Source organism: Panthera uncia, chromosome A2 (genome assembly GCF_023721935.1).
Source record: "Panthera uncia isolate 11264 chromosome A2, Puncia_PCG_1.0, whole genome shotgun sequence".
NCBI classification, from domain to species: Eukaryota; Metazoa; Chordata; class Mammalia; order Carnivora; family Felidae; genus Panthera; species Panthera uncia.
In genome coordinates this window covers 94,154,092-94,177,527 of record NC_064816.1, presented here as the reverse complement: position 1 = coordinate 94,177,527, position 23,436 = coordinate 94,154,092, and the positions used below count along the sequence as shown (strand labels likewise).

General features: G+C 35.6%; 1 protein-coding gene and 1 pseudogene across 7 annotated transcripts in view; one reads left to right on the top strand and one right to left on the bottom strand.

The window, feature by feature from the left end:
• The window catches only part of PPP1R9A (protein phosphatase 1 regulatory subunit 9A), a 325,410-nt gene that overhangs the window by 129,695 nt on the left and 172,279 nt on the right, over positions 1-23,436 (bottom strand). For all 7 annotated transcript variants that reach the window (XM_049641477.1, XM_049641478.1, XM_049641476.1 and 4 more), the window contains exon 4: positions 20,466-20,586. In XM_049641477.1, coding sequence (XP_049497434.1) covers positions 20,466-20,586 — 121 coding nt within the window. The remainder of the gene's footprint in view (positions 1-20,465; positions 20,587-23,436) is intronic.
• LOC125931199 (uncharacterized) lies at positions 8,730-8,860 on the top strand (annotated as a pseudogene).

Below are 23,436 nucleotides of genomic sequence, written 5' to 3'. Positions count from 1 at the left end.
ATGGAGCTCGACACAGGGCTCTATCCCACAAACTGTGAGATCACGACCTTAGCTAAAATTGACAGTCAGACACTTAACTGATGGAGCCGCCCAGGCACCCCTGGAAATTAATTTTTATTATAATATGTGTTAGCAATCTATTTTTATTTTTTCCAAGTGTTATAAACAATCTGCTTAACAACATTTAGTAAGAGTTCACTTTTTCTCCATTGATTGTAGTGCTACGTCTGTCAGGGTTTCAAATGTGTATCAACATGTTTTGGGTTTTCTATTAGTTTCTACTCATCTGTTTGTCTATCTCTGCATACTCCATTGCTTCATAATAAGTTTTGACATTTCATAGGACAATTCCCTCTACTTAGTTCATTGCCCTCAAATTTTTCTGAACTATTCTTGAGCTTTTTCTCTTCATAATTAATTTTGGACTTACTGGACAAGTTCTATAAAAACACTTGTTGAAGTTTGAATAAAATCATACTGATTTTTAGATTACTTCAGGGAAAACTAACATCTTTATCATATTGACTCTTCCCATAAATAAAACTTGTCTATATAAATACTCTGGGCACGTGTTGGTTGTATCATGTGTTGCTGCCATGTGTTAAGTTATTTAAAGCTTGAAAACAAGGGCAAAAAGGAGAGCAACCTATCTTTTTTATGTGATGTAGTGCATTATTTAACAGGTCCAACCAAGGATAATTTGGGGGAATGTATTTTAATTGATCCACTGTTTAAAATTGATTAAAATCCTGGATATACTTAAGTTGTATGTTAATTTGTAGATTTTTGTCCTGAATAAACTCAGATACTTTTCTTCTGTTAAAAAGATAATCTCATAGGCCATGGTTTATTTCCCTGTAGAATATTAACTAGTTTTATGTCTAACTTAGCAATGTTACTTTATTAATGTTCTAATACTACTTTATTAAGTAATATTGCCTTGAACTATGTTCTTCTAAAATGTCCTTTGAATCACATTTACCATCTCACTGGTTCTCTCATTAATTAGTGAGTTTAGTAAAGTCTAATACATGTTCATTTTATATGTACCAAAGTCATTTTTTAACTCTCTGAATATTAGCCTACAATAGCTTTGGAGGTTCCACCAAGATGCCACAGTGGATTCACAAAGCCAATTCAACTGTCATCACAGAAATGCACTTCATGGGCTGTTTAAGCCCAGGCACCTATTTGCTTGGTCTCCACAGTGATTCCAAAGCAGCAATAATGCGCTATGTTTGTTAACATGGTTTTTTTCTAACTTAGTACTTTTGAATTTTTTCTGGTTTTGGTCATTTTGGTTCTGCATCTAGTTTGCACTAGACAGCAACAACAATAAATAATTCCCCACTGGTAGCAGTAATGAGTACCACTGTAATTTTATAATCTGACTTCTTGAGACGGCTATCAGGATTCTGGGGATCTATTATCTCTTGTGGGAGATGGTAAAGAATTTGAGTTGCTCTCCTTTAATTTGTTTTTTGACTATTTGTGGGCTTAGGCTATTTCATATAAAATTTCATGGACACTAGAAAGGAAAATAGCCTTTTGAAATCCTGACTGGTGAGTTTTTATGTTTCTTTGATTACTTAAAGCTATTTCTGAGGTTGCAGAACTGAAGTTACATATTCTCTGTGTTCCTGTAATTGAGAAAAGCCGTTATCTCTCACCGTGTGTGCGTGAAATATGTTCCTGACATAGAAGGGTATTAATAAATTAAATTATAAAGTCTTGGAATTGAAAGGAAGGATAATCTGGTTCATAGAGGATAGTAAGCACTTTCAGAAATCTTCTCTTCTAGTATCTAACAAAGAAAAAAAATCTTTAGAGATTCTTCTAGAAGCTCAGAAAAATTTTTATAGAGAGCCCAGTTCACGTAATAAAAGTGAATCTTTAGACAAATAAGACTAACTTAATAATTTTTGCTTAAAATACATACCTATGTTTTCTCCATGATTTTGTAAAGGTGTGTGTTTGTATTTTCCAAATAAAGAGACTAGTTAGTCTGAACTTCCTAATATTCTGATATGGATACACCAGGCACCATGTACATTATCCCTACATAAAGTTTCACAAGCATAAAAAAATTGTGTTTAAACTGAACCATAATTCTGACTTTTATATCAATAGTAATTATGTTTTTTTTTTCAACGTTTTTTATTTATTTTTGGGACAGAGAGAGAGACAGAGCATGAACGGGGGAGGGGCAGAGAGAGAGGGAGACACAGAATCCGAAGCAGGCTCCAGGCTCCGAGCCATCAGCCCAGAGCCTGACGCGGGGCTCGAACTCACAGACCGCGAGATCGTGACCTGGCTGAAGTCGGACGCTTAACCGACTGCGCCACCCAGGCGCCCCACAATAGTAATTATGTTTTAAAAGTATCAGCTTAAAACATGATTTCCAAGATTCTTAGTGATCTCCAAAACCTTAGTCATAAAGCATAGCTTTTAATATAAACAACTCTGCTTCTATCAAAATGTTATAGGGTGGCTCAGTCGGTTAAGTGTCCGACTCCTGGTTTCGGCTCAGGTCATGATCTCATGGTTCGTGAGTTCGAGCCTCTGTGCTGACAGCATGAAGCCTTCTTAGGATTCTCTCTCTCCCCCCCTCTATCTCTGCTCCTCTCTCTCAAATAAATATTCTTAAAAAAATAAAATGTTATAAAGTTACTATAGCTTTGCATCGTATTCATGAATGTGTTTATCTTTACACTTCAAGAAGATGTAAAAATAGTGCGTGTGGCTGCAGAAATTATGGCTGCTAGTCTGGTATTGTTTGTGTATGATAGGCAATTATTATCAAGTTCTTATCTACTTGCAAAGGTTGTTAACCAGAAGCTGGTTAAGTAAACTGTCAATTAAATGTAATATGGATAATTGATGCTATGCCAGCAGCAACAGTGATAGAAAAAATATAATTGTGTAGGTGAAGTAATGGGAAGAATTTCTTTTGAAAGGAAGGACAGACAGTAGGTTAGCCCGTTCTAGAATATGAGAGAGCATAATGAAGACCAAAAATTGAGTGTGTATAGCAAGTTGAAGAAGGTTTGAAGAAGTGATTTTTATTTGCTTAGGTTTCTACCATCTGAGGCCAAAAAGAAGCTACAGAATGAGCTGAATTTTTTCTGCAATGCATTCAGTTTTGAAGTTATTCATAATATAATTTAGAAGAAAAGAGTAAAATTCTTTTACTACTACGGTTACACAGAGTGAATCAATTCCTATTTTCATGATATCCCTTCATATATTTGAAAACTGCTATTGTATTCCTCCATTAGGGGTAAGGATGAGAAGAGAATGACATAGAAAAGAAAGATTAAAATCAGGAAGACAGTTAAGAAGTCATGTGCAATTTGTAAAAAGCTTGAAATGATAACAGCATAAAATTATGAATGAGAGTTCTTTTTACTTCATATCCTCACCAGCATTTGATGCTGTTAGTGTTTTGGATTTGGGCCATTCTAATAGGTATGTAGTGGTATCTCACCATTGTTTTAATTTGCAATACTCATATTGGGAGAAAACATTTATATATCATATATCTGATATGGGGCTTATATCTACAGTATTATAAATAATAGTTATAACCCAATAACTGAAAGACAACCTAATTTAAAACTAAGTCAGGAAAAGACAAATATCATATGATCTCACTTATATGTAGACACTAGAATCCAAAACCAACAAACAAACCAAAAACAAAGCTCACATATACAGAAAACAGATTGGTGGTTGCCAGAAGGTAGGGGGGGTGAGAAGTGGGGGTGGATGGAATGGATGAAGGGGTCAAAAGGTACAAACCTCCAGCTACAAAATAAATAAGTCATGGGGATGTAACATATAGCATGGGGACTATAGTTAATAATACTGTATTGCATGTTTGAAAGATGTTATGTAAAGTGTACCTTAAAAGTCCTCATCACAAGGAAAAAATAATAATTTGTGACTATGTATAGTGATGGATGTTAACTAGACTTACTGTGGTATTCATTTCACAACATATACAAATCATTATGTTATACACCTGAAATATAATGTTATACGTCAAGTATATCTTAAGAGGAAAAAAAAGTGGGCAAAGGATCTGAATAGGCATTTCTCTAAAGTAGACACCCAAATGGCCAATAAGCACATGGAAAAGATGCTCAACATCAACAGCCATTAGGGAAATGCAAATCAAAACTAAAATAAGATACCTCTTCACACCCCCACTCAGAGATGGTTATGCCAAAATACAGATAATAACAAGTGTTCATGAGGATGTGCAGAAATTGTAACCCTCATGCATTATCAGAGGCAATATAACATGGTGCATGCAGCTACTTTGGAAAATCATCCAGAAGTTCCTTAAAAGGTTAAACCTAGAGTTATCACATGACCCAGAAATTCCTCTCCTAGGTATATACCCAAGAAAAATGAAAACATGTCCACACAAAAATCTGTACATGAATGTTCAAACCAGTATTCATAATAGCCAAAAAGAAGAAACAACCCAAATATCCATCAACTGACGTCAGAATAAACAAAATGTGGTATATCCATTCAATAGTCTATTATTTGGAAATATAAAGGAATTAAATGTGATACATGATACAACATGGATGAACCTTGAAAACACCATACTGGTGAAAAAAAGCCAGTCACAAGAACTACGTATTGTAGGATTCCATTTATATGGAATGTCCAGAAAAGTCAAATATCTACAGACAGAAAGTAGATCAGTGCCTAAAGTGGGGGTAAGGGAGGGAGCTGGGAGAAAAGGAAAGTGATTGTTAATGGACATGGGGTTTCTTTCTGGAGTGGTCAAAATGTGCTACAATTAATTGAGGTAATAGTTACACACATCTTGAATATTCTGGAAATGACTGAATTCTATAATTAAATAAGTGATGACATGTGAATTACATCTCAATACAAATGTTAAACATTAATCTTAAAGAACAACTTTATCCAAAGCACTACCAGCTTCATCATGCTAATAAAATATATTTCTAAATCACTTAGTGTAGCTGTCAAGTTTCTTCAGCATTGGGTCTTAAACTAATTCTGACATTTTTATCCCACATTATCCTTCTTGACATTTAAACTTTTATCACTCTGTCCCCCATCTGCCTCTACCCCCTTTCCCATTTCACCATGCACAAGACTGGATTACTGTATGCATAAGACATAGGAAGTGTTCGTATTTAAGAATCTTTGGTTGACTATTGTGCTAGAGGGTGGGTTCATTAAAAATTAATTAATAGACTAAATATTACAGCGAATTAAAAATTCTAGTATGCAGCATGTATCTCCCTTTTTCCCATTTGATCCATGTGGTTAAGTCCATTACTCTTTTCTCCCATAGAGCAGGTCCAGGATCACTTTCTCCTTTTGTTAATCATTCTTCTCAGGACTTTAGAAAAGCATGCTCCTCTTTAGTTCTCTCGAGCTTACTCTCTACCCCCCGTAAGTGGAAAGATGGATGCATCCACAACTATCTCTCCCTACTCTCATTCCTTCTCTTCCTTCTACAAAGCAGGGAGAACATGGGATTTGCTCAGACGTTCTTAACCCATTTTAACCATCCTTCATACTTTTTGCCCATATAGCCTCTTTCTACTCTTCCTCTAGGTCTAAGGAAGCATTGTGGTGGTAACATTATAGACTTGTCTTAGGGGGAAAAAAAAAAAACAAAAACAAAAACAATAAAGTCCTTTAGCCAACTCTAGACTCACCTACCTTAAACACTCTGCCAGATTAATTTACTCATGATGAGGTTGTGAGTCATGACTTTGTGTTATTTGTTTCATATTTTCCTTTATGCAGTGTACACATAAAACTGAACTAGAGCTCCCACCTGAGGGAGTTAGGAGAATTGAAATTCAGCCTTTATGCTAGCTGTCAAGCCATGCATCCATAAGGTGGCATACTTCTGTGAGAGGTGCATTTTTCACGTTTGCACAAAAGTACAGTATGAGGTAGTAGTAGTCCTACCATACTGGACAGGATAGTCTAGAGCACCAGTTCCTAGGCTGCCTGACTGCAACAGAATAAAATGGAGGAACATGGAAAATGACAGATTCCTGGAGTTGCACCTCCTCTAAAATTCTTGTTCATAAGACATGGAGTAAAGCACAGGATAGACATTTGAGCTGTTTCCTGATTCTGTCTATTAGGACTAAAATTGTCATTCACACACAAGTTTTTACATAAATATATGCTTTCATTTCTCTTGGAAAATACCAAAGAGTTTAACTGCTGAATTGAAAGGTTAAGTATCTGTTTAACATTAAAAGAACTGCCAAACTATTGTCCTAAGTGGCAGTAAAATTTTACATTCCCACCAGTCACGTACGAGTATTCCATTACTCAACATCCTTGCCAACATTTTATATTGTCAGTGTTCTTTAGCCATTCTAGCAGGTGTGCAGTGGTATCTCAATGCAGTTTTAATCTGCATTCACCAGTGACTAATGATGTTGAACATATTTTCATGTGCTGCTGGCCATTCATATATCCTCCTCTGTGAAACAGCTATCAAAAAATCTTTCGTCCATATTTTTTAAATTGGGTTGTTGTTACTGAGTTGTAAATGCTCTTCACATTCTGGATACAAGCCCTTGTATATATGTTTTGCAAATATATTGTCCTTGTCTATACTTTCTCTTTTCATTTCAAAACTGTGCCTCTCAAAGTATAAAAGTTGTGATTTTAATGAAATTCAACGTGTCAGTTTTTTTCTTTGATGGTCCATGTTTTGTGACCTGTTAAATGTGACAATACAAAGATTTTCACCTATGCATTCTTTTTATAGGTTTCATTGTTTAAACTCTTAGGTCTAGACCTATGATTAATTTTGGCTAATTAATTAATCCAGCGTAATTAATTATGGTATGGTAACATTTGTGGCTCAGTTTTTTTCCTCGTATGGGTATCTAATTCTTGTACTGCTATTTGTAGAAAAATATTATATATTTTAGCACTGAGTTATCATGGTACTTATACTGAAAGTCAACTGACTCTATGTCTCAATCCTTTTTTTATTGTTTTCTAAATGTTTATTTATTTTGAGAATGAGAGAGCTAGCAGGGAAGGGGCAGAGATAGAGGGAGAGACAGAGAGAGAATCCCAAGCAGGCTCTGCTTCTCCCAAGCAGGTCAGCACAAAGCCCGATGTGGGGCTCAAACACATGAACCATGAGGTCACGATCTGAGCTGGTATCAGACTCAGATGCTCAATGAACTGAGCTACCCAGGTGCCCCTATATGTCTCCATCTATTCCTTACTTTCTATTCTATTCCATATATTGCTATTTTTATATATTTATTAGATATTAAATATTTCTATTTTATACCAATATTACTTAGTCTTGGATACTGAGGCTCTATAATCAATCTTGTCAAATTGGGTAAGGTCAGTCTCTAACTTTATTCTTTTTCAGAACTTTTATTCTAGGTACCTTGCCTTTCCTATGCATTTTGGAAACAGCTAATCAATTTCTTTAAAAAAAATCCTGCTGGGATTTTAATTGAGATTTATTTGAATCTACAGATGAATATGAGGCCATGTGACATCTTAACAATATTGAGAATACTGTTATAAAAATTGTCACATCTCTATTTGTTTACCTAATCTTAGTAACATATTACCAACAACTAGTATGAACTCAGCTATATTTTCATTTTTAAACAACACCCTCACAAAAATAATAACTGTAAGGCAAGCCATACCCTGAGAAGACTGTACACATTCCTCCCTTTGTATCTTTTACACATTTGCCCATATATCCCTTCTCTGCCCTCTCGAAAGCCTTCTTCTAAAGGCCCAGTTCAAATATTAACTTCTCCTTCGGCATTAACCTGTTTACTCGAGCCTAGCGGTCTTTTTCTATCCTTTGAACCTCTCCTACACCTTACGTTTTACGCCTTCACCTAATGTTACATGTTTTCAGATAATTGTTTAATATTTCTTGAGGTATAAGGTCTCCCTGAGCAGATAAATTGCAAACTTCTTGCGTCTTACATCTGAGCCTGGAGCAGTAATTATGTACTGCTAATCCTATTAAGCCAGTTTTGGAGAATAAAGGAAAAGAAAGAACTCCTGTTACATGCAGTTTTATTCTCTGGATGGGACAAAGTTAAATGTCCATTTTTAAGATAACATTTTTTATACACTGCTGTTGATAAGACCCAAAAGATGCAAATGTTCCACTTACTGGCTCCCTTCCCATTATTCTGTTTATGCCATTCCCTTTTCTGTGGCAACATCTTCTCTTGGCCATTTGTTATTTAAATATTTTTCTAGAAAACATCCTTCCTGATTAAATGTTACTTAATCTAAGTATCATTTTTTTTAACTTTCTACCTTTGTGCATGTGTATACATAATTTGTGTAACATGACTTAACGTTTCCTTGTGTTATTTTATAAAAGTTAACTTGTGTAGGGATGTGTTGAGGGTGGGGACTTTGTTTTATAAGTTGATTCTAAACTACTTTAATGGCTAAAACTATGACTTTATTTCTTCTTAACCTTTGCATAAAATAAAGCATAATGCTATGGAAACAATTGCTCAATACATGCTTTGATGACAACAGTTCCTCAATGTTTCCGAGTGACCAACGACTACAGTTGTACAAGTACAGCAGTTCTCCAAGAACCTTTCATGGCAGTTCAAGTGCCTGATTTACTAGTATCTATGGAAGATAAAGGCAAGAAGAAAATTCTTTTTCTTTCCAATATTTAAAGTAGCTTTGCGCAGTGGCAGTATCATAGTCAATGAGGTTTATCCGAGGTGTGATTATTGCTAATTCAAATATTTAAAATATACTTCGTATTTTGAAAAACCAAATTAAAGTTGAATTATAGAATCTGAAAGATGAACACAGTTGGCCTTCCAGAAAAAATAAAGTAAAGCTAAAAAGCTCAAATTCTCAAAAGGAAAATCATTGTTATATTTTTATAAAATGAAAAGATGATAACATGACTTTAATTAGGCAAGAGCATTTGATAAGAAGGATATTTTAAGAAAAGACACAAGTTTAAGGATGACTGAAAGGAGTAATAAATAAAGGACTGCAAAATTTTAAAACGGGTTTTCTTTTTAAGCTAGTATGTACAGGACTGGCATCTACTGGTGAAGGGAAATAAAAGGAAAAGCAAATATAGGTTTTTACATCGTCAATAGACAGAGTAATCACAGGTGAAAGAAAATCAGGGTGATGATTATCTTAATGGACAAGAATAAAAGAAGTACAAGCAAGGTCAAAGAAATTTCTGAAAGTACACATGCTTGTACAGAATAATTTAGATAAAATGCAATGAAACAAATACAGTTAAAGGGACATTTCTAAGTAGTCTAATCAGAAGGAAGATAGCACAAGTGCTAGAAAAATATAAGTAGAGAAAATAATATGCTTGCTTCATTGATTTGATTGATTCATTCAGTCAGTAATTTAGTAAGAGTGAGTCAATCTTGACTGTATTCCAAGAACAATGAGAGTTATTGAGATACAAATCTGATTGAAGTATGGGGCTTGTGTGAGAATATCACACACACACACACACACACACACACACACACACGTATGCCAGCACAGGGGTATGTGTGTATGCTGCAGAGACTGGAGACCTGGAGTGTGCTAAGCTACACAAAAATTACAGTAAGTGTGCTAAGAAAGGTATAAAAAATAGATTGATATTAAGAGGAGAGGGCTATTGACTTTGTGAGGTGAAGGTCAAGTGGAACCAGAGCAAAGAAAAAAGCTGAGAATAGATGGATTCACAATGAAGTCATGGTGTTCTTGCAAATAAGCCAAGAAAGTCACCAGCCATATACAATGCTATCAAAATAAACAAACAGAGATGTGACCCCCCACAAAAACTAGAGACTACTGGAAATTACCTTTAGGAAAAATAACAGAACAAACATTAAAAACTAAAGTTATAAGGAAATTTGACCAAAAAAGACTGAACACTAGAAGTGGAATCAATCCATTCATACACAGGTTTGAGTGCTTATCAAAAGTCTCGTACCAGTATGTTGCATGTGGTCCCTGCTCTCAATGTTTTAACAATGAATCTATGGATACACACTCAATACACATGATATGATGACAAACAAACATAAATGGATGTACTACAGATCATTATATTCAAGTGTACAGAGGCCGAGAGTTCAGCTGGGCTCAACCAGTGACCTTTAAATGGTTTCAGTGATGAACAGGACACTAAGTTTAACCCTGAAGTAAAAGACAATGAATGTTGAGAAAAATAGGACTTGGGGAAGGGTGAAGAGTATAAAAGGAAGTATGGAAGTAAGAAAAGAATCTGGGTCTCAGAGTTGCTGAGACCAAAATTTCAATCCTAAAGTTTTCACTTACTGATAATCTAAAAGTCCCCAATGCTGTTTCCCCCTCTGTATGTTGTTTTAGGAATATTTTTTAAATTTGTGAGATGTAAAGAAATAGAAAAAGGAACTACTGGAAGATAGAAAAAGAAAAGAGCTAGAAAGCAGATGGCAGGCTGGGAGTGAAAGTTTCTACAAAGTAGTCCTGGAAAGAGAGAAAGAAACCTGAGGTGAAGTAAATCCAGACCCACCCACACTTCCTGTAAGTACTGTGGAAGTGAAGAATGAATGAAGGAGACTAAAGACTCAAGTTACAGCTCTCAGGCCCACATGGCAAACAATCCCCAATCTACTAAACTGGAAAAGCAATGAATTCTTGGGAAAAAAAGGTGATAGACTGGGGGATGGGAAATTAAATGCATATCACCATTTAAATGCATATCACCACCAACAGGATAAAACAAATTCACAAGCATTTTCCTAATGCTGGATGGATGGGGGTTGGAAAAAGGTATCCTATTTAAAAGTATATAGCATGCAAAATGTTAAATGTAAATGAATGGTACTGTACCTATTACAGCAAAACTTTATTTTTTATAGCAAAACTTTAAAATGTGTAACAGTCTCTTTATAATGCATTTTGATTGCTTTATTTTAGCAAAAGTTTATTTAGATGCTTTCATTCATTTACCTCAGCACACAGTTTTCTTAATCCATTTTCTATGAAACCTTAGGTTTCTTCAACTATGAATTCCTGAAAGAATTAATCCTTAGTTTAGATGAAGAAGGTTCACTATTACTACCATACTGATTGTAATGATTAGCAAAAATATGTGTGAAAGGGTTAGCAGAGTAATTGATGTATTATATGGCCTTAATACATTGTAGTTTCAGTAATTACTATTTTGACTAAGATGTGCAAGAAGGTTGGGGAAGGACACTGGTGCAGACAATAATGTAATCTTCCTGATTGAAGTAGAGAATTGAATATGCACTTAAATAACATTGGTATTCAATGTTAACAAGACCTTGGCCCCTGATTGGCAAAAAATAGAGAGCAACTATACATTATTGTTCACAAAGGCTACAAAAAGTGATAATTGTAGAAAGAATAATCTTGGAACAAGGTGAGGATAAACTGGGAAAGATCAGCTAAATGAAGCCCCAGAAAATATGGCATAATAAGAGAAAGACCTGACACAGAGATATGGCACAAAGAATGAACACAAAAGAAGAATTTGAGGAACGTTCCAAGGCAGGGAAATAAAAAATACAATAAGATATTATATAGGTAAAATAAATAAAACAATAAAGGATGACTAGAAAGGTTTACATCTAAAGTAATGAAAAATAGGGTCAGCACAGAAAAAATGGATTGTTCTTATCAAGGGAAAGGAAGAAAAAAAAGGAAAAGAGGAATTCAATTTATGTTAAGTTTGAGATGAAAACAAGATACAAGTGATATAATAAATAGGTTCTATATCCACCAAGATTGGGATATGAATTTGAAAGTAATTTCTATAGTCATGGAAAAAAATCAGTTCACCAACTGAATACAAAAATGAGTTCAAGAAGCTAATTTGGGAGAATTATAATATGGGGTGAAAAATATAAGGAAAAAGATCTATACAGCTGTCTGTCTGTCTCTCTCTCTTACACACACACACACACACACACACACACACACCAACAAAAAACAAAACAAAACAAAACAAAAAACAAACCCAAGGATCTCATTAGAAATAAGTGATTATGATATGACACTGAAAAGTTTAAGAAGATTAGGTCTAAGAAAAGGTTACTGGATGTCTCAAACACCAGGTAAATAATTTTCAAAGCAGTAAATTGGACAGAAAATTAAGGGTATAAACTAAATACAGAATTTTACTGTGTTTTAGTTTAGAGTTGCTCTTTAATTCTGTTTATTGGACTTGACCGTTGTTAAGATTAGCACTGAAAGAACAGATGATAGCACGATTGTAAAAAATGTAACAGGGAAAAAGCAAATGGAAAATAATTTGCAGAAAAAAGATGTGTCTAGTAAACATCTTAAGAAGCTCAAAAACAAGAAATTAAAATTTAAAGATAATATCTTGCTTATCAATGTATTAAAGATTTTATAAAACGATACTCAGTCTTGATTCAGTGCAATAGACTACTCTTAACACTGCTAAGGAGGTACAAACTGAGCAACCTTTCTGAAGGGCAGCTTAGCAACATGTTTCTAAAGCATTTAAAATGTAAGGCACCTTAGGGCACCTGGGTGAGTCAGTCAGTTAAGCATCTGACTTCAGCTCAGGTCATGATCTCATGATTCTTGAGTTTGAGCCCCGAGTGGGGCTCTGTGCTGACAGCTCAGAGCCTGGAGCCTGCTTCAGATTCTGTGTCTCCCTCTCTCTCTGCCCCTCCCCTGCTTACGTTATCTCTCTCCCTCCCTCCCTCCCTCTCGCTCTCAAAAATGAATAAAAATTAAAAAAAAATTTTTTTTTTAATTTTTTTTTTCAACGTTTTTTATTTATTTTTGGGACAGAGAGAGACAGAGCATGAACGGGGGAGGGGCAGAGAGAGAGGGAGACACAGAATCGGAAACAGGCTCCAGGCTCCGAGCCATCAGCCCGGAGCCTGACGCGGGGCTCGAACTCACGGACCGCGAGATCGTGACCTGGCTGAAGTCTTAACCGACTGCGCCACCCAGGCGCCCCCAAAAAAATTTTTTTAAAAAGTAATGCGCCTTGACACAATAATTCCACTCTAAGGAAGTAATTTCAAATAAATAATCAGACATATTCACTATGATTTTTATATAAAAATGCTAACCTGATCAACACCTTGAAACAAGATGCTAGTGTAACAATATGTAAATGGTTTCCATATATAATACAATAGCATGATACACTCTTAAAGTCTGTTGTACAAAAGTGTTTAATGATGTGATATAACATAATGTATTATTTAAGTATAGCCTCTAAAGTCAGATAAGCTAGATTTATAGCCAGGCTTTGCCACTTACTTGCTGTGACTGTATAAGAAAAGTCATAATTTCCTTATATATACAACAGAAATAACAATGATACGTATTTAATCAAAGCTATTAGCAATAATAAATAATTTACAAAATATAAAGAGCATAGGAGACTGCCTGACATATAGTAAGTACTCAACAGATAGTATCTCAATCCTAATTTTAAGTAAGTAAACAAAAGCAGAATATGCACAGAAAAAAATCTGTAAGGAAATTCACTGGCAGAATTTTAGTAGTGGTCAACTCTAGATGTGGGATTACTGAAATTTTTATTTTCTCCTTTATATTTTTCTGTGTTTTCTAAATTTTCAACCATGAACATGTACTATATTAAAACTTTAAAGTGTTTTCTAAAATTAGCAAATGCTAATTTGACAACTAATGATAGCATTTTATAGTGACTGTGGATAGTCTAAAAAGTTTTCCTTTGGATTGAAGGCATTATAGTCCATGTTCTTTATTAAAAACACATATGTGCATAACCATAAAATAACTCAAGGTTCTGGACTCAATGATCTATAACCTATGGCCCAAAGGCAAAAAAAAAAAGGCATTTTCTTTAAAAAAATGTAAAGGACAGGGGGACTTAACACACATAGTTTTGAGCTTCTGTTTGTCAACGGAAGTTTTACACTGCTTGTCATATACAATTAACTTAAATAAGCAGAAAATAAAACAACATTTATAGCACTTTCTCATTTTCTTAATTCATCTGTGTACATGTACTTTTCTTCATGCACTCATGTGCCTAAAATCAGAAAGCAAAAAAGTCTAGGAAAAGTACTAAAAGGTAAAACAAAACAAAACAAATACCTATTAATCTAAAATTCTATACACAAAGAAAAAAATATCCTAAAAAGCAAGAGGAAAACAAAAAGAATTTTTCAGACATACAAAGCTGAAAGAATCCACCACCACCAGATCTGGTGGTAATATGTTAAAGGCAGTCCCTCAGGGAGAAGGAAAATAATATGAGATGGAAATATGGATCTCACAAAGGAATCAAGAGTACCGAAAATGGTCTCTGAGAAGACAGAAGTGATCCAAGCTATCTATAAAGCACTCCGTGCATCAGTGACAGTGACAACAGATATTTGGCACAGATTTGCTCTCTGCAGTCACACCAGTGTGGGGAAGAGGCATCCCATGATTAAAATGCAGGTTCCTGATCCTACATAATTCTTCATGCCTGCCTCAATACAGGCAGCATTAAGGGAATGAAGAGAGCTCAGTACTGTTTGATTATTATTTTCATTAAAAGAGTACCTGTTTTAAAAACTCTTCATTCAAAAGTGATACATTCATTACAGAAAAAAAATGAAAACAAATAACAAAAATAAAATAAAATAAAAAACACCAAGGAAATAAAAACTACCTCTAATTTTAAAAAGAGAGAGAGAGGGGGAAGTTCTGTTGAGTATGGTATTTTGAGAGGTATTTTAATTGACCTTTTTACAGGGGTAGACTCTGTGGTGATTAAGTGGGAAACAAAGCTAAGAAACTAAAAATGAGCGGAAGAAAAAGGAGACGTAAAGAAGCCTGGACAGGGGATGAGGGAAATAATTATTGGCTAAAAAGAAAGGGTAGCAATTTAGACTTACTGCCACCGTAAACTGACCCTACAACCCACTAGATCATAAGCCAGAAGAGTATTTAATACGTAAATGGTTATTATGTTAGAGAAAAAGGTTCTCCTCACAGCACAGTAACACTGATAATCTCTCAAATCTTGGTGCATAATTAGAAGCACAAAAAAAAAGACAAGGGAGGAGTCCTGGTGGTAAAAATTAAAATGGACAGATCTCTGAATCAGACCATCCCAGAGCCCAAAGAAGGCAGATAATCTGGGCTTTCCAAAAATTCTCCAGAATAGCAGAGGAAATAGCCTGTTTTTCCCTGGAAACACTGCCTACTGGAATGGAGTTTAGGGGAACGTACCTGGCTAGTTGGTAATCGTTTCCATGTGCTAATAAACAACAGTGTTCAAGCTCCTGCTCTTCAACCTCAATGCTGTTTCCGGTATCCTTCCACTCTGAACCTAACACCCAGAACCAGTGGGGGTAAGGCTAACAAAAATATAGAAGTTGGACAATGGTAGGGTTTGTTTAATGTTACCGGATGGTTATCTGTTGACATGATAGATCTGGGAAGGGGAAGCAAAAACAAAAATTCTACCTCATAGGGCTTATGTAAACACAGCAACCAACGCTGAGTGAAAGAGAGACCAGCTGGAGCAACATTAATGAACTCTGGTCAAAGGAGTTTTCCCCTAAATGCCAGAGACTGAAGTTGTAAGTGTATGTGAAAATACATCCATATGAAAGCAGTAATATCCCAACTCTCTAAGGGGCGAACAAGCAAAATATTTGACGAGAAGAATGACACAAGAGTGTGTGCACTGAGAGGAAACCATCAGCTAAGGAATTATGACAGATGGACACAATTAAAACGGCAGTTTCCATTCAGGTCGTCCCAGGCTGGAGGGCGCCTCAGGGGCACAGATGGGCCCTGCCTGAGGGAGCAGAGGGAGCAAGAGGGAGTGTCTACTGCAGGGAAAGCTAAGAATAGAACTCTTCGTCTGTTTTACGTGTTGGTGCTACCCTAGAGCTGGTCAAAAACAATTAAAATGGTTAGAAAACCTTGAAAGGCTTGAATGAAGGTAAACTACATAGCAACCGTCATTTCACATTTGATAACTTTTTCAAAAAAACTGAACAGGACGGTGTTCTAAAATGTTGATATGCAAAAGCCTGAGAAACAAACACAGGAGCCAGAAACAAAGCAGATCCCAAGTGCATTTTTAATTTGCTTCTTTAGCACAGCATTATTACTATCTTTTGTCAGTTATCATCCACATGACTTATTCTACTAACAGCACTTTCACCTGTGTTGTTATAAAGATGATTTTGCTTTATAGATTCATGAAAGAGGATTGGAAAAATAATTAGCATCCTGTGTACCGACCATAAAATTCATGGCAGCAAAACCTAATGGTATCATTCATAATATTATTTTCACTAAAAATTAATTTTAGTTTACTAAAATTAATCTTAATGAACATCACTTATTACTAATATTTATTATTAGTATTATTTTACTAAAACTTTAAAACTAAAACAGATGGCGGAAATGGCTATCATGTCATGTCATTTAGCTACATTGCAAGTTACTCTGCAAGAGGCAGGCCAGCACAAAAAAGACAAAGAGGGAGAGAAAAGCAAAAGAAGGGAAGGGAGAAAAAGGTTAGGCCTAAGTAAATGTTTTGAAAGTGATTAACACACAAGTATTAACTCATTCAACAAATATTTATTGAGTACCCCCCGCGTTTCAGGCATCATATGAAAAGGTACAGATAGGCATGAAAAGCTTGACAAGAGAAATTTCAAATGTAGGACACAGATAGTATCAAAAAGCAAGGAAGACTCAAAACTTTTTAACTACATCCTGGGTAATGCAGGAGATAAAATATCCACGGCAAATTTTTTAAAGTGCTCAAAATATGGTGTGTTTATGAGATGTTTAGAAGGGGTAAAAGCAATCCCAACAGAAAAGATTTCTTGTGTAGGGGCAGTAAGTAGGGAGGAGGGAGAAAACAATGTTCTATGTAAGTCTATAAGTCTGTTTATTTAACATCCCTTGAAGGAAATGTGACAAAACTGAGAATAAATTGAAATCATTTTCTTAAATAGAGTTAAGAAGCTAAAGCAAGCTAGAAAGGTTAAAAAAAAAAAAGACTTTTTATACTTTTAAAGCTAAAAGGAATTACAAAGAACATCTAATCCAGAACATTAATTTTGTCCATAACTGGAGTGTAAAGAACAACTTTCCTGAAGCCACATGGTGATAACTTTATTATTTTTAATTGTAGATCAAAATATATATATAGGGGTGCCTGACTTTGAACCCCACGTCGGCCTCTGTGCTAACATCTCAGTGCCTGGAGCCTGCTTCCAATTCTGTGTCTCCCTCTCTCTCTGCCCTCCTCCTGCTCATGCTCTGTCTCTCTCTCTCTCAAAAATAAATAAACATTAAAAAAAGAAAATATTTAAAATACATATATAAGAATTACAAATTCTCTATAGAAAAATTAAATATTCCATATTAACTAAAATTTTTAAAAAATCTCACACAGACTAGAGCCATTCAATACTTTGGTGTATATTAATTCTACATTTTGTGAGAGAAAGAACAAGAGAGAGACAGAGAAGTTGGGTGGGATGAATAGAAACCATATCCACACAAGAATGGCATCACACTAATCACAGTGATTTGTAAGTCCTTAATATAATATTTTTCTATATCCATGAGTACACATAACTTTTTAAAAAATTATTAAAATTAACTGTAGGCAGCAACCAACTGTTCTTTTGTAAATTTTTATATTGATAAATTTTAAACAACAAAGAATATTTAAATACTGTGCAAATGAGCACACCACTAATGGTGGGAATAATAATATAATTGAAAAGTTGTGAACACTGCCATAGGTCTAATAATGAGACTATATAGATCTCCTCAATTTTTATACACATATAATATGAAAAGTATGAATTTAAAGATCTCTAAAGTTCCTCTGAACTCTAAAACTTAACAATTCTGTGCATATTTTATACATCTTTCTATAGTTTTTCATAAGGCTTCCCATAATAACTATTTTTCAATAAATTTCAATTCCTACTTTATTCCTACTTCATTCAAGAAAAGTTCCATATGCAAACAGCACTGTGGAAGGCTTTAATTTACATAAGCATATTTAATGCTTACAACAATGCTGCAGTTGTAGATAACATGAAAATTAAGTAATTTGTTCAATATCCCATAGCCGGTAAGTAGAAGGGATAGAATTAAGACTGCTGGTCACATGATCCCAAAGATTCTGTTCATTTCATCAAATTGCTTCTCTTAATATATTCACTGAGGCATGTATTAAGCATCTATTGTAACAACAGCAGGATTACTGTACTAGGTAAACATCCATTTAAAAGGACTGAGAAAATACACACTGGGACCTATAAAGCAAACTTCTCACATCAGTGTAAATACTGAAACTATGTAGGACAACAAATCAGTAAACAGGTTAAGAAAAAACAAACCTAATTTTAAAAGTGAGTGATGGAAAAACAAATAGATCTAAGTTTAGAACAATGGCAACTGACTAAGTGCTAAATGCAAAATTTTCTACCTTTTCTTTTTAAAAAAAAAAAAAAGTTTATTTATTTATTTTGAGAGGGAGACAGAGAGCAAGCTGGGGAGGAGCAGAGGGAGAAAGGTAGAAAAGAGAATCGCAAGCAAGTTCTGCACTGCCAGTGCAGAGCCTGATGCGGGCTCAAACTCACAAACCCTGAGATTATGACCTGAGCCAAAAACCAAGAGTATGCTTAACTGACTGAGCCACCCAGGCGCCCCTCTACCTTTTTGGTTTTTAATCAATTCGTATTTTGGTTTGGCTTTGTGACCCATTTAGACAGATGGTTCATAATAATTTCATACTGTTTGAATGCTAACAATAAGAATTATTCCCTCTGATTTTAGAAAGCTTTTAAAGGTTTGGTGACACTTAAAGAGAAAAGATACAGATCTTACAAACAACTTTTAGCTCACTTGGAAGAAAGTTTCTTCATTAATAATGGGAAATATTTGTTACTACCATCATATCATTCCTTCAAAGGGTAAAGGGTTATTTCCATAACTACTTGAAAAGGGGGAAATGTTAACAAATTACTTTTTTACACAAAATATTAATATCTCACTTTCTTTAAGTGTGATACACATTCAATCAACTGAACATTCACGCAAAAGATTAATTTCAGACCTTCTCTGTTCAAGTGTTATGGGAATACAAATGAGGCTATTGACTGAGATGTGGTCCCTTGCCTCACGGAAAAAGAGATGATACTGGTGTGGGTTTCTATTTAAATAAATCAATTTAGTTCCACTTGGAAAATATCTGTGTATATCAATGTGTTTTTAGGATTACAAAAGAAATAATGCTACCATGGGTCTCACCAGAGATTTGCAAATGATTTTCAACATGTTTTATCATTTCTTGATAAGATGGTTAAGTGATGTATACTTAAACCTTGAAAAAAAATCAAAGTGCTCGTAAAAAAATAAGTTAACATTTCTTTGAATCTGGCACTCATATTTTTTTTTAATTTTTTTTAAACGTTTATTTATTTTTGAGACAGAGAGAGACAGAGCATGAACGGGGGAGGGTCAGAGAGAGAGAGAGAGAGGGAGACACAGAATCTGAAACAGGCTCCAGGCTCTGAGCTGTTAGCACAGAGCCCGACGCGGGGCTCGAACTCACGGACCACGAGATCATGACCTGAGCCCAAGTCGGCCGCTTAACCGACTGAGCCACCCAGGCGCCCCTGGCACTCATATTTTTGGATCAACTTTTATTTCTATAGCCAACCTCTGCTTCAGCCCCAACTTGATGCAGCAGGAGCCTAGTGTGAGGATTTAATCAAAATCTTTAGAGATACTTGTAGCTTGAGATGATGAAAGCTAAGACATAAAACAACAATCATCTGATGTGCTGGCATGCATCCAAATTACCCAGAGTGGGTGTTTAAGTAAAGGCTCTCAGATTCCTCTCTGAGAGATTTTAATTCCACAAGTTTACTTGGCAATCAAGAACCTGTTTTTAGTCAGAATACATTTTGAGAAATGTTAGCTCCAGAATTACCATCATTGCAGAATTAGGGTTCCTATTTTTCCTTCTACCTCTGTCATTCTCAAAAGTGCCAAAAATATTGCCATTTGTTTTGATATCTCTGAAATGACACTAAATGCTCATCTCCACAGTACATATCCTTCTATAATACACACCCATACTTCTGCCCACTTCCCACCAGACAGATGAATGAATACATATCAAAGGTAGAGAGATACTGATGATAGATCCAACCACCTATTTATTTAACATACATTGAAGAAAGCAGGTATTCTGCCTACAAATCATAAAGTAATTCAAAGGCTTTAACATTTTCCTTTTACGAGACACACTCCAAAATTCTGTCCTAAAAAATCAGAAGAAGGAAGCCACTGAAAGAAATTCCCAAAAAAATTTCTTAGAAGATTTTAGTTATTAATGATAGTAGTTAGCTTACCTGCCATCCCTCTGGGCAGCACCACCTTCTGTTACTGTTTTGACAAATATTCCCAGCTTTTCAAGCCCGGCATCTGCTCCAACACCCATTCCAATAATGCTTATACCAAGTCCATCCTCATCTATGAAAAAGGGCAAAAAAACCACAACAACCTAAGTTTTATATGTAAGTTAGCTGGTGAGACTTATTTATTGCCTTTAATTTTGTTCTTTATGGACTATAGGACATGCTTGCCTTGGCAGAATATTTTTTTTCTATTGCTGCGGAGAAAAGATATCAAGTAAGACCCCCCAAAAGGCTTGTGGGTTTAATCTCATTTTATTACTGCAAGTGGCTATTCATTGTCATCCAAAGAAAAAGTAATAATTGGATTACTGAGTAATCAATCTGCCTTAAAACACAGCCTCTCTAAATAATATTTTAAACACAAAAGCATACATACCAAAACACATATATATTAGTTTAAATAAATGTGATCTTAGTATATCTAAAATTTCCCCTTCATTCATGTGGTCTTTTCCCTTTTACTTGTTTCATATCCCCATTCATGTTAATCAGGTGGCATGTGTCTTTCATGACTTTCCCTAGTCCTACTATACAAGCATATAAAAGTATCAACAACTACAACGTATATGTATATATATATATATGCATAAATACAAGTACACGTACATATATGTATGTGTGCGTCTATGAAATGGCTTATTTTTCCTTCCTACTTGCTTTATACAAATAATATCACATTATACCTAGTTCTCTCTGCAGCTTAATTCTCTAATTCAATGATATATCATGGATATCAACTTACACAGCCTTAACTCACTTCTAATGATTGTATAATATATCCTGGTGAGATGGTTTCGTCACTTATCCAACAACTTCTCTACTGACAGGCATTCTCTTTTGTTTCCATGTTCCTTGCCTCGTGAACAACACTGACAAATATGTTTTTAAATTCATTGACAATAGTATGTTTATCCACATTTCCATTTGTCTTTTCTGTGAACATACATATTTTCACATCAATGAAATAAAAGATACACTATTTCGCATTCCACATTTTTGGGTTAACATTCAAAGTTATTTTCTGATAGCCTCAAAGTCTCTGTAACCATGGTTGTATTAGCTAGCTGCATAGAAAAACTGACACTAACCGATCAATCAGCAGCGTGGATTGTTAAAGGAAAACTGGCTCACAGAGTCAACAGAATGCTTGACACTTTCAGAAGACTTTTTAGCAATAATATTTCATACAGTTAAGTATTGTTTTTTTTTTAATTTTTTTCTACATTTATTTATTTTTGAGAAACAGAGACAGACAGCATGAGCAGGAGAGGGGCAGAGAGAGACGGAGACACAGAATCAGAAGCAGGCTCCAGGCTCCGAGCTGTCAGCACAGAGCCCGACATGGGGCTCGAACCCATGAACCGTGAGATCATGACCTGAGCCGAAGTCACACTTAACCGACTGAGCCACCCAGGCGCCCCATACTGTAAGTATTCTTAATTAGCAATTTTTTCAGTAGGGTTCATCTCACTGGTTATTACTCCTTGACACCGACTTCTGCTTTAAGTGTTCCTAAGTACAATTAGTAATCCTAATCTTTATTCTACATTTTTCAAAACCATGCCACTCAGCACAAGTGTGATTTGTTTACTCAGTTGTGTGCTAAAGAAAGATTCATAGAGAGTTCTCCCTGGAGGAACTCTTTGATGTGACCCCCACATGAAGGTACTTCCACGTTGGTTAGAGGCACAGGTACCTCTCCAGTGTAGAGCTTCAGTGGTGACTAGTGCGCAAGTAATCACCGTAGACGTTCCTTCAGCCCTTATGTTTAGAATGTTTGCCCACACGTGATTTCCCATTCTGGTTTTATTCTTGTCATGTCTCTGGTACAGATACTCAAGTTCATCCAGAGGCTGCCTCTGGTTAAAAATTTTCCTACATTCATTATAGCTTTAGGTGCTCTCCCCAGAATGAGTTTTTTCGTGAAAGAGAAACTTACATCCGTACTACAGGCCCTTCCTCACTAGTCATGTGGACAAAGTTTCTTCTCGCCCACAGGAATTCTCCTGTGTGTATGAAGGTGAGCTGCACAGCTGAATTCTTGCTCACATCCATCATACTCACGGGGTTTGCTACAGTGGGAATTTGTTCATGTTGGTGAGAGGCTGAATGGTGACCCAAAGCCTTCCCACAGTGTTTACACACATGCAAGATTTTCTCCCCAGAGCATCTGCTCTTGCTTTAAGAGCCGATCACTGTAGACTCATCCACATTAAATGATGCCATACATAGAGTTCCTCTCATATATGAAAGCTGCTACATATTAAGCATTTAGCCAAATTCTTGCTCACATTCACTATATTTATAGGAGTTTCTTTTCATTGTGAATTATCACACTGTCAAGCCAATGTTGAGCTGTAAGTGAAACTTTCCCATGCTCAGTACATTCAAAGAGCTCCTTTCAAATGTAGATTCTCTGTGCCATCACGCCATTAAGCAGCTCCTTCCTGCCACTATCCTGCATGAAAGTGATTTCTTAGTTTTTAAGTGCATTTTCCCTGCCTGAACTCAGGCTTTCGTAAAATTATCTTCCTGCCTTAGCAGCCCTTGTTGCTGTCACTGGAAAATTACGCAGATTTGCAGAGCTGTAAACCCAATAGTAGAAAAAGCGGTAATAGCTTGAGCCACCCTCAATTCCAGTGCAGACTACCCGAAAGACAAGATGATAACTCAAACACAATTAAACGAAGAATACAATCAACCCACAGCGACCAGATGACTGATTTCATCCCTGTACGGCTCTCTGGGAGATGTGTCAAGCATAGGTCAAGTCCAGAGCCACATTCTTGGAAGGCCACTAATTCCTGTCGCTGTCAAGAACCCAGCAGCCACCTGGTCTTCCTCTGCAGAGGGACAGGCAGAGCACTAAGTAAGCAGGCAAAGCAGCCGAGAAAAGATGGAAAAG